Source organism: Empidonax traillii, unplaced genomic scaffold (assembly GCF_003031625.1).
Source record: "Empidonax traillii isolate 1590-97213 ecotype Southwest subspecies unplaced genomic scaffold, ASM303162v1 scaffold72:size2462915, whole genome shotgun sequence".
Classification (NCBI taxonomy): Eukaryota; Metazoa; Chordata; class Aves; order Passeriformes; family Tyrannidae; genus Empidonax; species Empidonax traillii.
Window position 1 is genome coordinate 1098875 of NW_020955265.1, and position 14570 is coordinate 1113444.

At 38.4% G+C, this 14570-nt stretch overlaps 1 protein-coding gene across 13 annotated transcripts in view; it reads right to left on the reverse strand.

Moving 5' to 3' along the window:
* PTPRK (protein tyrosine phosphatase, receptor type K) overlaps positions 1-14570 on the reverse strand; it is a 396664-nt gene that overhangs the window by 307939 nt on the left and 74155 nt on the right. For all 13 annotated transcript variants that reach the window (XM_027880554.1, XM_027880549.1, XM_027880547.1 and 10 more), the window contains exon 2: positions 2965-3087. In XM_027880554.1, the coding sequence (XP_027736355.1) occupies positions 2965-3087 (123 nt within the window). The remainder of the gene's footprint in view (positions 1-2964; positions 3088-14570) is intronic.

The window sequence follows — 14570 nt, forward strand, 5'->3', positions numbered from 1 at the left end:
TGTGGCCAGCAGGAGCAGGGAAGTGATCCTTCCCCTGTACTCTGCGTTGGTGAGGCCACACCTTGAGTATTGTGTTCAGCTCTGGGCCCCTCAGTTCAGGAAGGATATTGAGGTGCTGGAGCGGGTCCAGAGAAGAGCAACGAGGCTGGTGAAGGGACTTGAGCACAAGTCCTATGAGGAGAGGCTGAGGGAGCTGGGGTTGTTTAGTCTGGAGAAGAGAAGGCTTAGAGGTGACCTCATCACTCTCTTCAACTACCTGAAGGGAGGTTATAGCCAGGTGGGGGTTGGTCTCTTCTCCCAGGCAACCAACAATAGGACAAGGGGACATGGGCTCAAGCTCTGCCAGGGGAGGTTTAGGTTAGATGTTAGGAAGAAATTCTTTACAGAGAGGGGAATCAGGCATTGGAACAGCCTACCCAGAGAGGTGGTGGATTCACCATCCCTGGAGGTTTTTAAGCAGAGATTGGATGTGGCCCTTAGTGCCATGATACAGTAATTGGAGTTGGATCAGGGGTTGGACTTGATGATCTTGGAGGTCTTTTCCAACCCAATCTATTCTATGATTCTATGATTCTTGCTGTTCCACTTCCCACAGATCCACTGAAGGAATTCAGCACTCATTTTAGAACCATGTTACCTTTTCAGACTGAAATAGCATGGTTTTAAATTAAAACACAAATGAGCTTAAATATTTAGATATGGCAAAGATCTTCAGAATCTGGGGACTGTGAACTTCTTAAAGGCAGCTTGCCAGATGAGACTGTTCAGTTTTAGTCTGGATCTCAGATACCAAAGATCAAACTTATCAACAGTGGTACAAGAAGTCTAGCTTTCTAACTAGAGGGGAAAAAAAATCAGAGCTTACTCTGTATCTGTTTTGGACTATCTATGAAACATTTCATTATGCTGCTAAATTTTATTGAGCAGCCACAATTTCTCATACAGATGTGAGAAAAGAACTCCTCTGAAAGAGTTCACATGCTTCACTCTGAGAAACAGAATCTGTAGCAGAGCTGAACAGAAACCACATGCCACAGAGCACTGTGTCATTTAACTCTGAAAACTGCCTAAGATGACAGGTATGTTATTTGGGATAAGCAAGAAGAGCTATCTTGTCATTTAGATTCATTCACATTCCAACTCCTCAAATTGCTCTTCTTCCTATACAAGATGTGTCTAAGGTCTGAGAATATCAATTTTTTTTTTTTTTTTTACAATATGGTGCTTCCATCACAATTAAGATACCTCTAACCTTTACAAAAATCATGTGGACTCTGAAAAATGCAACCTGAAAAGTAACTAATTCCAGCCTTCCTAGTGGAGATATTGTTTTGATTTTTTTAATATAAGACCATCACAAATGTCGAGGCTTTGGGCTTTAACTTTATTCTTGCTTTTGCAAACCTAAAGCACCAAGAAGTCCATTAAATGAGTGCAGATCTTGTTCAATGAACCTATTCTGCAAGATACTGGGCATGGTAACAGCTGCTCGTATCACTGACTCCAAAGCAGGGGGAACCTAGCTAGTCAGAAGTAAAGAAGTAAAATTACATAGATCAACCACCATTAATAATGCACAACAATACATAAAAAACAGGGGAAGGAATGGTGCAGAGGTGAGGTTACTTCTGTGTGGCAACACTTCCCACTCCTTCTCCACACGTACCTCACTTCACAAAACCTTTTAGATACAAATAAAATAGCCATGACCTTTTTTCCTCCTCTGCATGATTAATTACTTAATGTATTATTAATTGGAAAATGTAGCTGAATTTCAAATGCTTTCATTCTCTCAGCATATCATGCTGTCTGGGAAGCGCCGATTAAGCTGTTCATCAAAGGTGAGCAGGCAAGGTCATGTAGACTGTACCTCTTCAGTTATTCATTACTTGTCCTAAATAGTAATTAACAACAGCAATATTTCCATAAATCAGAGCTTTTCTGATTACCTTCAGATGATAAGAGTTTGGGGGAAGGGAAGAAAGGAATCAGTGTATTCCTTTTTCCTGCACTTATTCTAATGCCTACCTGATTGAATTGATATGTTACTGTCATATAAAAAGCAGAGTTTGACTCTGCATCAACAGGAATTCCACATGGAATAAAAAGAGATGGCTATGGCTTCCTTCCTCCCTTCCCCATGTCCCCTTGTGATGGTTCGGACTTGGCTCCCTGCCAAATGCCCAACCCCCCAGTAGCAGCCCCTCTCTTCCTCCTTTTCTACTTCCCCCAGGGCAAAGGAAAAAAACTATGCAAATTGAAGAACCCGAAAACCAAGCTAGTTATATAAAAAATATATTTTATGTCTATTACAGTTAAGATGCTATGTACACAGCAAATGGGAATTCAAACACCCCCCGAAGGGATAGGGAAAGGGGAAAAAGGGACAAGAGGAAACAAAAAGGGACACCAAATAGATATGCACAATCAAACCTGAGAACTAGTACAATAACTAGTAAAACAAATCTCACCACATCCCTTAGAAAGCAGGATTGGCAGACACTGCCAGCGCTCTCCAAGCTTCCACGTGGCAGGTTAGTGGATGCTGCAGGCCTCAGCCTTAGATAAGCGAGACCAATGCAGGGACCCACTGTTCCTGAACTTCGGTGGAAGAGAAGAGAACGAAGGCCGCTCCTCCCTTCTTATTTATACCACAATTTACATAAAAATCGTATGGAATACTGGAAACACTGCCCCTTCCTTGGTTACAAACTGGTAACCAGGGAAGGCCTAGATTAAAACCACCACACCCCTAAACTTTAAAGGAGGACTTGATCTAAGAAGGCTTCTCAATTACAAAGACTGTTATATTTATTATCTTTGTTTCTTTTTATTACCTCTATTATCAAGGTTCAAGTGGATATCACAGAGCATAAGGCCATATCAAGCATATCAAGGCCATAATCTGTAAGGCTCTGAGTTTATTAAGTAACATATCCCTTCAGTATCTGTGGGATTTCTCACCTTGAGGCATCTCTGGTGGCAAATAGTGAGGCTCTTGAGCACTGACATGTACCCAGTCGAAATCATCGTACAAGTCTTGGTGGTAGTCACAGGGCCCAGGACCATCATCGAACGTGCATCCCCCTAGAGAAGAAACTTGTTATTAGTTTATTTAAAAGCAGAGATCTTCCAAGACTCAAGCAGAGGTGTTCCTCCAAGATCCACAACTACAATGCCCACTTCAACTGTGCCACAGTTCAAAGGCTTGCCTGTGCAAAGCTAAAAACTGCAAGTAGCTCGTCCATCAGTGTTCTCTCTTTTGTAAAAACATCACTAGTTTGTGCAACCAATTTCCCTCAAGAGCACCTTCTGTCAAGGCAGATCACAGCCTGAAGTCACCAATCCAAGTGAAATTTATGCCAGTGACAAAAAGCAACACATAATATAAAAATGTTGACACACATTTATATGACAAAAAAGCAGCACATTATATAAACCACAAGGGAAACTGAAAATAATGGACCAGGCTCAAAAATGATAGATGAAAATCAAAAATTCTGAAGCACTGACAGCATAAGCAGTCCAAACACCAGCAACAAGGATAAATACTGTCCCCAAAACAGTCAGACAAAATAATTAAAATCACAGAAATGTTATAATTGCTGCAGCGTGAATTGAGATCTTGCTTTACTAAATCAGTCCAGCATAACAGAACAAAGTGTTTTTTTCAGGGTCACACAAACAATGGATATGAAAACCTTACAACAAAAGCTGAGAGGAGAAGTGACAGGAAGAAAGAAGAACAGGAGGAATGTAAACGATGGGAGGAAAAAACTCCGAAATTCCCATGTAACACAGCAATGTCTGCTCTGTCTCATTCAGAATGTTTTTTATTGCATTCTTAACTCAAGGCCATTAAGTAGGCTGGGGAAAAGAGAGAAAGAAGAAAGTATGACGATCACAGAAATAGATCAAGGTTTAAGAAGGAAGAAACAAAAGAATCAAAAGAGCCTGGTCAAAGAAAGAGCAGAGCATAAAGGCGAGAAAATACAGATGTCACGCATACAATTCCGCAGCAGCTGTTATCTCTATATGCATGGCACAAAGCCCTTGAGTTTTCTCCTCCTGCTCGAAAACAAAAAGCAATAGCAGGAGAGAGTGAAAGAGAAAACATGGTGCATTCATCATTATTTAGGCAGTATTTTTTAATCCAGAAAGCAGTTATATAAAAACTCAATAATTAGATTATAGAGAATACTTGGAAATTGGGGGGGGGGTGGGGGGAGGGTGTATTTCTTGCATCTTCTTCTCCCTGTCCTCAGCAGTTCAAGCATATAAACCCAATTAACAACTCTAGCCACAACTAAAGTTAATTTCGTTAAGATACTTTTAGAATAATAGGGGCATTTGTGTTGACTTTGCTGTCTAACTTTTTTAATACAAAATACAGGACAAGTACTGCGAGTCCCAAGAACAAACAAAACCCCCTTATTACAATAAATTACAATAAATTTTAGTGTCACCACAAGATGAGTCACCACCATGGCACCATGTTTCAGCTGGCTAGGACACCCCCAGGGCAAAACGAAAATTGTACACTGTAGCCAAATTCATGCTAAACCTTGTACTGTAAAACCTTAAAATTTCATTTTCATCTCTATGTTAACAAAACTTGCTCAAACATTACCTTGTGACAACATAAGCATAGCATCAACAACAGAAGAACATTTCAAGTTAGTTACCACATCACTGTCAAAGACTGCAAAGCACAGGAAGAGAAATAATTGTGCTTCAAAGAAACATCTATACTTTTCAAAGTTTCAACTCCAGTGCCCTCTGTTACCACTGAGAGACTTTTCTAATTAACATATATTATGATAAAGCCCAAAAGGCTTAGAACATAAATCTTGGGGTTTGATTTAACTTACAATACACTTCTATGATCACTTTACAGCAAAAAATGTACTTTTCCTTCAACATTTAATTGATAAATGAAGAGCAGTTTCCCTTAAAGGGAAGTTATCAGTCTGATGTCCCAGCACCAAAATGACATATGGCTTTGAAGCACATGCCTGCAGGCACCCCATTACCCTTTTTAATGGTTTAAGTGCCCTCAGTATATAAATTTAAACTACCAATGAATCTTTTAGACTCATCTGGAAGATGAATGTCCTTAATTGCTTGTCTTTGTACCCACTATTAATTTTAGTTATCAGGGTTCTGATTAGTAATAACAACGTGCTTGTTAATACACAGCAAGCAATCCAAACTTCCTTGTGTGCACATCATGGCTGCATCCACAGAACAAGCAAAGTGAGCATTTATCACATGAACATGAGCAAAGTTTATCAGTACAAATTATCAACCCACTACAAAATCGACCCTGTAACAACTGCTTAAACCAATGGCTTCCTCTCATGAAGCACACCACCTCCTCTTACCAACATACCGAGACATTTCAAGTCAAGTAAGGTAACAGCCAATGCTATAGTGATTTATCCAGTATAACACAGGTCAGACCAAGCATTTTAAACCCCCTGCAGATTACTCCTTATGACTTAAGCCATGAGCAAATTCAGACATCCCTTTCTCTGTTTTAGCAGTCAATTGCCTGAGTGCTATCTTGGTAACTCCAGGCACTAAGAGACAAATGTGGTGTAACATGCTGTGTGGAAAACACAAGGAGAAAAGATGGTGGGTGAGTGAAACCTGCAGTGATACATTTTGTTCCCAGTCATTTGCTCAAAACTATACACATTTTAAATCAATCTTGAACCACTCAAACATAAAATCACATGTGACAAAAGTGCTGTAGGTCAGGACTTATTAGCACCTAATTCAGCTACTGGGCCACTCTCTGCAATAATGTAATAGTGCTGTTCAGGGAAGAAAGTGAATAGCTTGATGAAAGTTTACTACCTCCCAGTGAAGTTTAGCAACTGAACTCAAATACCCATTCATATTTGTTGCCTAACATTTTGACAACACTCTGCTATTACCCTACAAATGCAAGTTAGGCATCTCCTACTAAGCCATTTCTAACATCCCCCAAAACTCTATAAAAAAGGTACTTCATTACCAACCACTGTCCCATTACATATCACCACCCCATTCCTTTAACTACAGCTGATGTGTAAACCTGAAATTTATCTTCAGTACTACCCTGCTACTGGAATTTGTGCATACCTACCAACACACACATCATACCACAGTGATTTGTGCACCTCTGCTCAGTCTCCTGGCTGGAATCACACAGTGCTGACATTCAAATGCTCTTGGACCTTGCATTACCTAAATTCACATTTCCCTTAGACTTCTAATAGCATGCTTCTGAAAAAGGTGGCAGGAGCAGCAATACACCAGACTGGTCTGACCTCAGAAGCCTCATGTAAGCCTAGGGACTGGGATGCAAGGCAGCCAGCAGCATCTCCTCCTTTCAAGCAACACTGCCATCAGGATATGGCCCAGAAGAGCTAGATGGAGCAGATGCTCCATGCTCAACCAGAGCCATGACTTGCCAAACCTGCAGTGGTGGCAGTGGCCATCAAGTCACCTCAACAGTCGAAGACAAACAAAAAGAAAAACTAGGTAGTCTGTTGGAAACAAATGCCCCATCCAGAGCTGGAATAAGCTACCAAGACAGAAAGAATTTTAAGTGTCTTTGACTGTTTTGTCCAACTGTTAATTGTATTTTGGGTCCATCAACTTTGTTCAGTTGCTGACAAAGTATTTGGGAAACATTTACATTCCACAGAAGCCAAGCAAATCAACAATTCACTGTATCCATTATCTTTTCCCATAAGCTTCCCTAGGTTAACAACTTCAGCTTAAACAGACCTAGGACTCACATATTCCTCTTCAATGTCCTTCTAAAAGATAGGTGATAAATCATACTAGCCTCAAAAAATTTCCTGCCTACATGTCCATTTTCATTTATAAAAGATAATGAATCTTAAATGTTCATTATAAAAAGAAAGATTAATATCCCACACTGAACTCTCAGAAAATAAATTAAAGCTCCACTAACTAACAAGGTCATCAAGATTAATCTAAATTTAATCTTAAAATTAATCTTAAATTCCCAAAATTAAACTAAATTTAAAATAGATCATATAATAGTCAAGGTTTACACATCATCTATTTGTGGTGGGTTGACCCTAGCTGGACACTATGTGTCCACCAAAGCGGCCCTATCGCTCCCCTCCTCAGGGAAAAGAAAAATATTACAAAAGACCTGTGGGTCAAGATTAAGACAGGGAAAGATCTTACACCAATTACCATCATGGGCAAACCAGAAATCACTTAATTTATTACCAATAAAATCTGAGTAGGGTAATGAGAAATAACATAAAATCTTAAAGAAAACCTTTCCCCACCCCTTCTTTTTTTTCTGGCTTAACTTTACTCCTGATCTCCTCTAACTCCTTGCCCACAGTGGCACAGGGGGACAGGGAAAGGGGGTTGTGATCAGTTCATGATATGTTTTCTTTCCCTTTCCTTCCTCCTCCTCCCTCCCCTGGAAGCCAGTCCTCCACAGACTTCTCCAATACGAGGCCTTTCCACAGGCTGCAGTTTTTCACAAACTGCTCTGATGTGGGTCCCATGCAGGAACACAAGTCCTGCCAAGAGCCTGCTCCAGCATGGGTGTTTCCCCATGGGGTCACTGCCTCTTTTGGGTATATTCTGTGGGGTCCTCCAGGGGATGCAGGTGGATTCCTGCTCTGCACCAGACCTCAATAGATTGCAGGGGGACAGCCTGTTCCCCAGGGCCTGCAGGGTCATCTCTGCTCTGGCACCTGAAGCAACTCCTCCTCCTGCTTCACTGACCGGGAGGTCTGCAGAGTTGTTTCTCTCACATATTCTCCCTTCTCTCCCTGGCTGCCATTGCTGTCACACAAATTTTTTCCCTTCTTAAATCTGTTATCCCAGAGATGCTACCGCTATCACTGACTGACTTGGCCTTGGGCAGCAGCAGGTCCGTCTTGGAGCCATCTGGAATTGGCTCCATGAGACATAGGGGAAGCTTCTAGCTGTTCTTCACAGAAGCCACGCCTGTGACTCCCCCACCAGCCACAAAAACCTTGTCACACAAACAAAACATACCAGTAAAAAGCTTTTTAAATATGTTTGAATTTAAAGACAAATTATATTTTTTTAAAACGCTAACGTATTTCCTTAGCAGCAACACTCAGTACTAACACTGGCCTGTGATTTTGATTTATCCTACCTCCTTCTATACCAACCCATGAAAGAAAAGCTGAACAGATCATTTCCCCCCCAGGTTAAAATATAAATATGCTTAAGACTAGGAGAAACATGTGTCAGTAACTACCACTGATAAATGGATGCTCAGTACAATTTTACTGTGGCCTCCTAGCTCATCACCTCAGGACAGAAAGTAAAACTTATTCTGAATTTGAGTTACTGATCTTTATCTAAAAATTCTAATGTTCTCACTACACTTCGTAGGGATTATGTCACTTCTATTTAGAATAGTAACAGTCAGTTGCACAACAATATTAAATTAAATTTAAGATACCTATAATGTTTATAATTAATAGTATTATAGGGATGCTGCACTGGAGATCTACTGATTTCTAGATAAAAGGCACTATTCCCAAATATCACCCAAAAATTCTGTATGACAGTTTTCATATTTAGATTTTAGAAGTGCTCTTCATTACTGAGTTCTATAACCTATCAGCATTGCAAAGGAGTTTTTTTGAGCCACAGAATCACATCTATAGAAGGACAATTAAAAGAACACAAATTTACAGTTTATTTCTGAGATCTGTTTTTTATCTGACTACTACTGGTGTTAAACAAAATGCAAACAACACTAGGAATATCTTAAATTCCATGCTCCTCCATTTTAAGAAGCTGGTTTTAGGCCCAAAAATTCATCCACTGCAGATCACCAATACAGGAGAAAGAAAAAAACCCCTAAGCACTAGTATGAGAGAAGAATTGTACTACAGACATATAACAATATTCTGTCAGCATAGGACTCAGTTACCAGTGGTTTCTTTTGGGGCCTCCATGTATGAAGGTGTCGCATATACTCTTTTCTCATTCAGTTCAAATGACTAGTTACAACAATCTGCTCCTTTTACTCAAAAGCATGCTTTTATTTTTCTCCACCACCTGCTGTAAAAGTATAACGACTAGCTCTAAATCTACCAAAGTAGATATCTCCATGGTAAGAACCAAGCAAAAAATTACATTTATTTGGGATGTCAGGTAAAAGTCCTGTGAAAATTTATTTTTTTTCTTCACACGTGGATGGGTGAATTCAAAGGTTGAAAAGCATAACAGTGCTATAGCAGGTCTCTTTTCGGTCATGTATATCCAGGAACAAGTTCTGCTTTTAAAAAAATTGCCCACCTACCTCATTATACCTGTTTGTATTACAGTGCCCCTTGAAGCACAGGATGTTTTCATCTTCTAAAGGCACTATGTTATTTCTGTTACAAGCACTTTAAAATACCTTGACTGCAGAACATTCAGACACCTATTAAGAATATACTATGAATTACTCTTAATGCAGTTTGACAATAAGTTTTAATGACTGATGTTGAAAAGCTTGTGTTAAGTACTACCTACTGAAATGTAACACCGAAACAACCTGTGGCATCTAAAAAAGCAGAAGGTCAGAGACACTATTTAATATTAAAAAAACAACCATGAAAGAGCTGCACTTCAGGAAAAATACAGATTCTCCCTCACTACAGGGAGACGTCATACTAAATACTAAGAACATTTATCTTTTTTGCAGTGATATCTTATTTTGTAGTACTAGAATTCATTACACAAAAAACAGCTGATTACAGGTAACAGCAATAAAAGCCAAGTAAATTCAATTGCCTGAAAAAACTTTAAACTTTTCCAAGCCTTGTTCTCACTAAGTTTTAATCACCCTCTTAGCTTAGTAACTTGAACATGGAACTCCAAGTCTCACCCACTAGCACCATGTATGTATGTAAACACCAACAGCTTAACAGGAAATATGGCAAATTATTCCTAAATTAACTTGATTTCAGTTTCATTGTAGAGCTTCTGTTGGTGGTGTTAGAACAGTCAACTAATCTAAATAGTCGTATAATTATATTTTTTCTGAAGAGGAAGTGGGCAAAACCCTCCCTAAATCATTACATACTATAAATCACCTTGACATTAAAAACTAATCCTGCCCCCCAGTAGCCATTAAGGAGTGCCATAATCAAGGAGAAGGGGGAAAAGAATGCTAAACAGCTTATAATCAAGTCTTATCTATGCATAATTTTTCCATTTTCTGTCTTCCATATTCCTAATTAATAAAATGTAGTAGCTTATTTTAGAAAGGAAAGATGGAAACTTGATAATTATTAGGTACAAGTTACCAAAATTGCAAGAAAACTCCAGTGGACATTCTTTCCTGTACTCTTCACGGTAAGATATCACTATGAATCCCAGCATTTAGCCTAAGCCCAAATTTTGGGAGAGCATGAAGATTCACAACTAGATGTGGTCTACCATTTATTAGATTTCTTCTATTAAATTAACCTTTCTTTATATATAACAGGCCTGGAAAAGGCTTCTACATCCACCATTTCAAAAAGCTTCATATTCCCTGGCAAGAAGAAACTTTTCCATGCTTTACCAACAGCGAACAGGATGGAAAAAGGAAAGAGATGAAGGGGAGAAAAGATCAGTCTCCATAACACGTCCTTCATTTTCCAACTAAGCAAAACATAATCTAAAAAACCCGTGTCTTTAAATTTCCTCTTGTTCTCCAGGGAAAAGGAGTTTTTCTGTTCTTTACTGGAGAGGTGACAACAGGTAGCTGTGAAAAGTCACAGTTGCTTAATGTCTTTTTCACCCTTCCTTGGCATGGGTAAGGCAGAAGCGAGCAAACAGCCCTGCATATGCAGATCACTTTATATAACAGAAGCTTCCAAGATAATTTCCATTTCAGTTTGCAAGATATTTCTGAAACCATGAGGTTACATTGTAACTTGTATATTGATGAAGATCTGCCGACGCCAATATACAAGTTACAGCATCCACAGAGGACCAAAACTACTTCGTATTTCAACTTATAAACTGCAAGCTTCAGTGTTCCTCCACTGCACTGGGCAAACTTCTGACCAATTGCACTGGTGACAACAAATTACACCACTTCAATGTAAATAACTAGGGGATTGAGAGGTGGAATCATGTACCTGAAATTAATAAATTTTTTCATAACTATACCAATAGTAACTAAAACATCAGCAAGCAAGTTCTGTGACTTTAAGGACACAACTGAGAGCTCCAAATATAAATTCATCTCTTTGATTATTTTATTTATGGATATGCAGTCCTACAATTTTGCTCCTGAAAACAACACCTTTTTCCAAGACACTGCTAGTGCTTATTTATAGAAAATCTTATGTAGATATCAGTGTCTCTGGCATTTCTCCTAAATATTCTCACAATATGCTGTTAAAAGGTAATGGATAACAACATGATTAAACTCAGTAGGAGTGCTGAATGAAGACAGCTTTACAAACATTACATTGAATTAAATCACAAAATTTTCTACAGGTTGAATACTAGGTTATTTTGCAACCTACTCTCCAAGGGGAAAAAAAAGAAAAAAAAAACGAAACAAGGACTTGGAAGAAACAAGTTTAAAAACTATTATCTCTACTAATCACATCAGCAACTCAACCACAAAAGCAGGCCTAAAAAATACACTAGCCACCCTATTATAACTTTGACAATTCAACCATAAAACAACGTGACAGGGGAAAACACAGGTTATTTAAATTTGTTCTAGAACTCATCGCTTTTGATATCAACTATCAAAACTTCATTCAACAAACAAAAGCAGAAGTTTCCAGCTAGAAATAGGAACAATTATTAAAAAAAAAAAAAAAAAGTCTTTTCCTTTGAGGACAACAAACACACACAAGTTACCACAACATCAGTGCAGAAGCCAGACAAATGAGTAAATGAGAGAAGAATACATAAGTTATACAGATTAAACTATAAAAAGAGTTCAGGGAACACAGGGGCACAGAGCTCAAAAGGAATACGGCCAGCACAAAAGCTGAGGACTTCCTAAGGGGAGGTGAGCTAAGACTGTGTATAAAATTTTAAATGGTCATGCAAAAAGGAAGATCAAATTAAATGCAAAGGAATGGAAAAAGCTCTGATGTTGAAAATGACAGAAACTGTTACAAAAGGTCATTTCTGAGGCCTCAGAAGGAGATAAGTCCAAGAAGGGAGAGAGGTGATTGAAGAGTTTGGTCATGGTATAAATCTAGTCACAAGAGGATGACAAGAACCTCTCAGAAGAGATCTTTCAAGAAATGACATCAAGGTACATAAAGAATTAAGCTAGCAGTGAATCACAAAACTCAGGCACATGAATGAGAGGGGCAATGTGCAATATTGAGATTAAAAATGTATCTTCACACATATAGGCACTGCTAAACTAAAAGTCAAATCCTTCTGTATCAGAAATGCAGTTACTGCTCTAGTTCCTCATTTTGCAGTAAGAAAATATGTACGTACTTTAATATCTGGCATATTTTTTCATGCAATCCAACTGTAGTTGGATTGTAGTTGGAAGTCTAGAAAAAAGAACAATGTAAATGTATTTTGAAAACACAGTGAAAGTTCCTATATCCATAGGAAAGAGCCAAGCTCCCAAATCTAAAGAAAGACCTGATGAGACACAGACCAACAAATAACAAATGTAAGATATCCTGCCTCTCAGTCTACAGAATCAGAGATCAGTCGAGTTTGGAAGGGACTGCTGTAGTCCATCTCATCCAAACCTTCTGCTCGCAGCACCACCTAGAGGCAGTTGCCCAGGACCATGTCCAGACAATATCTCCAAGAACAGATTCCACAACTTTCCTGGGCAACCTGCACCAGTGCTCAGTTACTAGAGAGTGTGTAAAAAGAAAAAAAAAAACAACCCAAAAAAACCCCCACCACCAACAACCAACCAACCAACAAAAAAGGGTTTTCCAGTGCTCAAAGGGACCCGTTGACAGCCTTACTGATGTTTAGACAGACACTATGATGCCTTGATGCCCTTCACATGCCTGGAAACAGTTTCTAGGATGAGCTGCTTCATCACCCTCACAGAATCAATTCTAGATGGACCAGCCTGTCCTTCTCCAGGTTCTCCTTACACAATCTCCTACTAAAATGCTGTCTCATCTTAAACTTTTTTGAGTAATACTTCATACTATTCCTGGTATCAAAATGATTTTAACACCTTTTATTCCATCACAAAGACAAGTACAACATTGCCCACTGTAATATTATGCTTAAACATGGACTAAAGTATCAGCGAAAAGCTAAGATAAAAACCAGAATTATATGAAAACTTTTCTTATTAAGCAAGCTGAGAGCAGTAAGCACAAAGAAATGTTATCTTTTGTCTTCTGTATTTTACCTTTCCTCTTTAAACTCACAAATCTATGTCTTTCATTACAGGTGCCTTACAGAATCAAATGCATGTCAAATGGATGATCCATTTCACATGCTACTTTTTGTATTAGTTGTTACTCCATTCTTCAACAAAGTAAGATTCATCAAAATATTTTGTAGACTGTGAGGAAAATATTTTAGATAGATTATACTGGGAGAGAGTAATCTGACAATAAAGCTCTTTAACACATCCAGAGCACACGTACAAAAAAAGAAGATACAAACAGCTCCCTTTTTTCCTTTACATCTTGTGGCTAAATTATTACTTGCTATAGAACTGATTTAACACACAAAATTGGGCATGTAAACAAATAATGTCTCTTCTGTCATCAGATTTGATCCTCAAAAAGACCTCTGAGGAACAAACAGCACAAGTCATGACATAATTTTGGACAAAGTTTATCAAACTTAGCTTTACTTGTGCAATAAAAAATATTCTCTACATAGCAATTGCAATAGGTATGTAAACTTTTAGCACAAAATCGCTATTTTAGGGTAGAAATATTTACAATAGTTTTTCATTTTTACTACAATTTAACAAAGAAAGAAAATGTTATTTTATGCCTTCCCAGGAAATTGAACTCAAGGACTTGAAACCTGTATTTTTATCTGCAAATCTGTACTTGAGTTTCAATAAAACCAATTATTACAAGAATACTTAACGGTATTATAGTATTTTTTCAAGCAGATTCAAGTTGTATTTAATCTCTCCACTTCTTAAACAGAGAAACATTCTCACTGGGGTGGCTTTGTAAAATGGTGAAAGCCTGAGGGTTAGATGAAACCAACTTCAGACCGTGCAATGCAGTTGTAGCATTTTGAAGCCAATCATCTCTCCATGTCCTGCAGGCATACTGCCCAAAGCACAGTAAGAAGAACAGAGAAACTATTCTGACAATCTTCCACTTCAGCACACAAGTGAAAACGTATCCCTTTATGCTATACGTTGCACAGAAGTCAAGTGCAAGAAAAACTATGGCTGAAAACTGTCCTGGTAGACACTGACAGTGTACCAGAACTACTCTGAGCATATATTTGCCACTCAGACTTCAGATTTTTAAGGCTGAATTAAATATTTTCAGGAAAATATCAGTTTAACGCTAAATAGTAATTAAAAGGTAATTTAAGAGTTAAGAGGAAGGAAATTTAGACAAGAA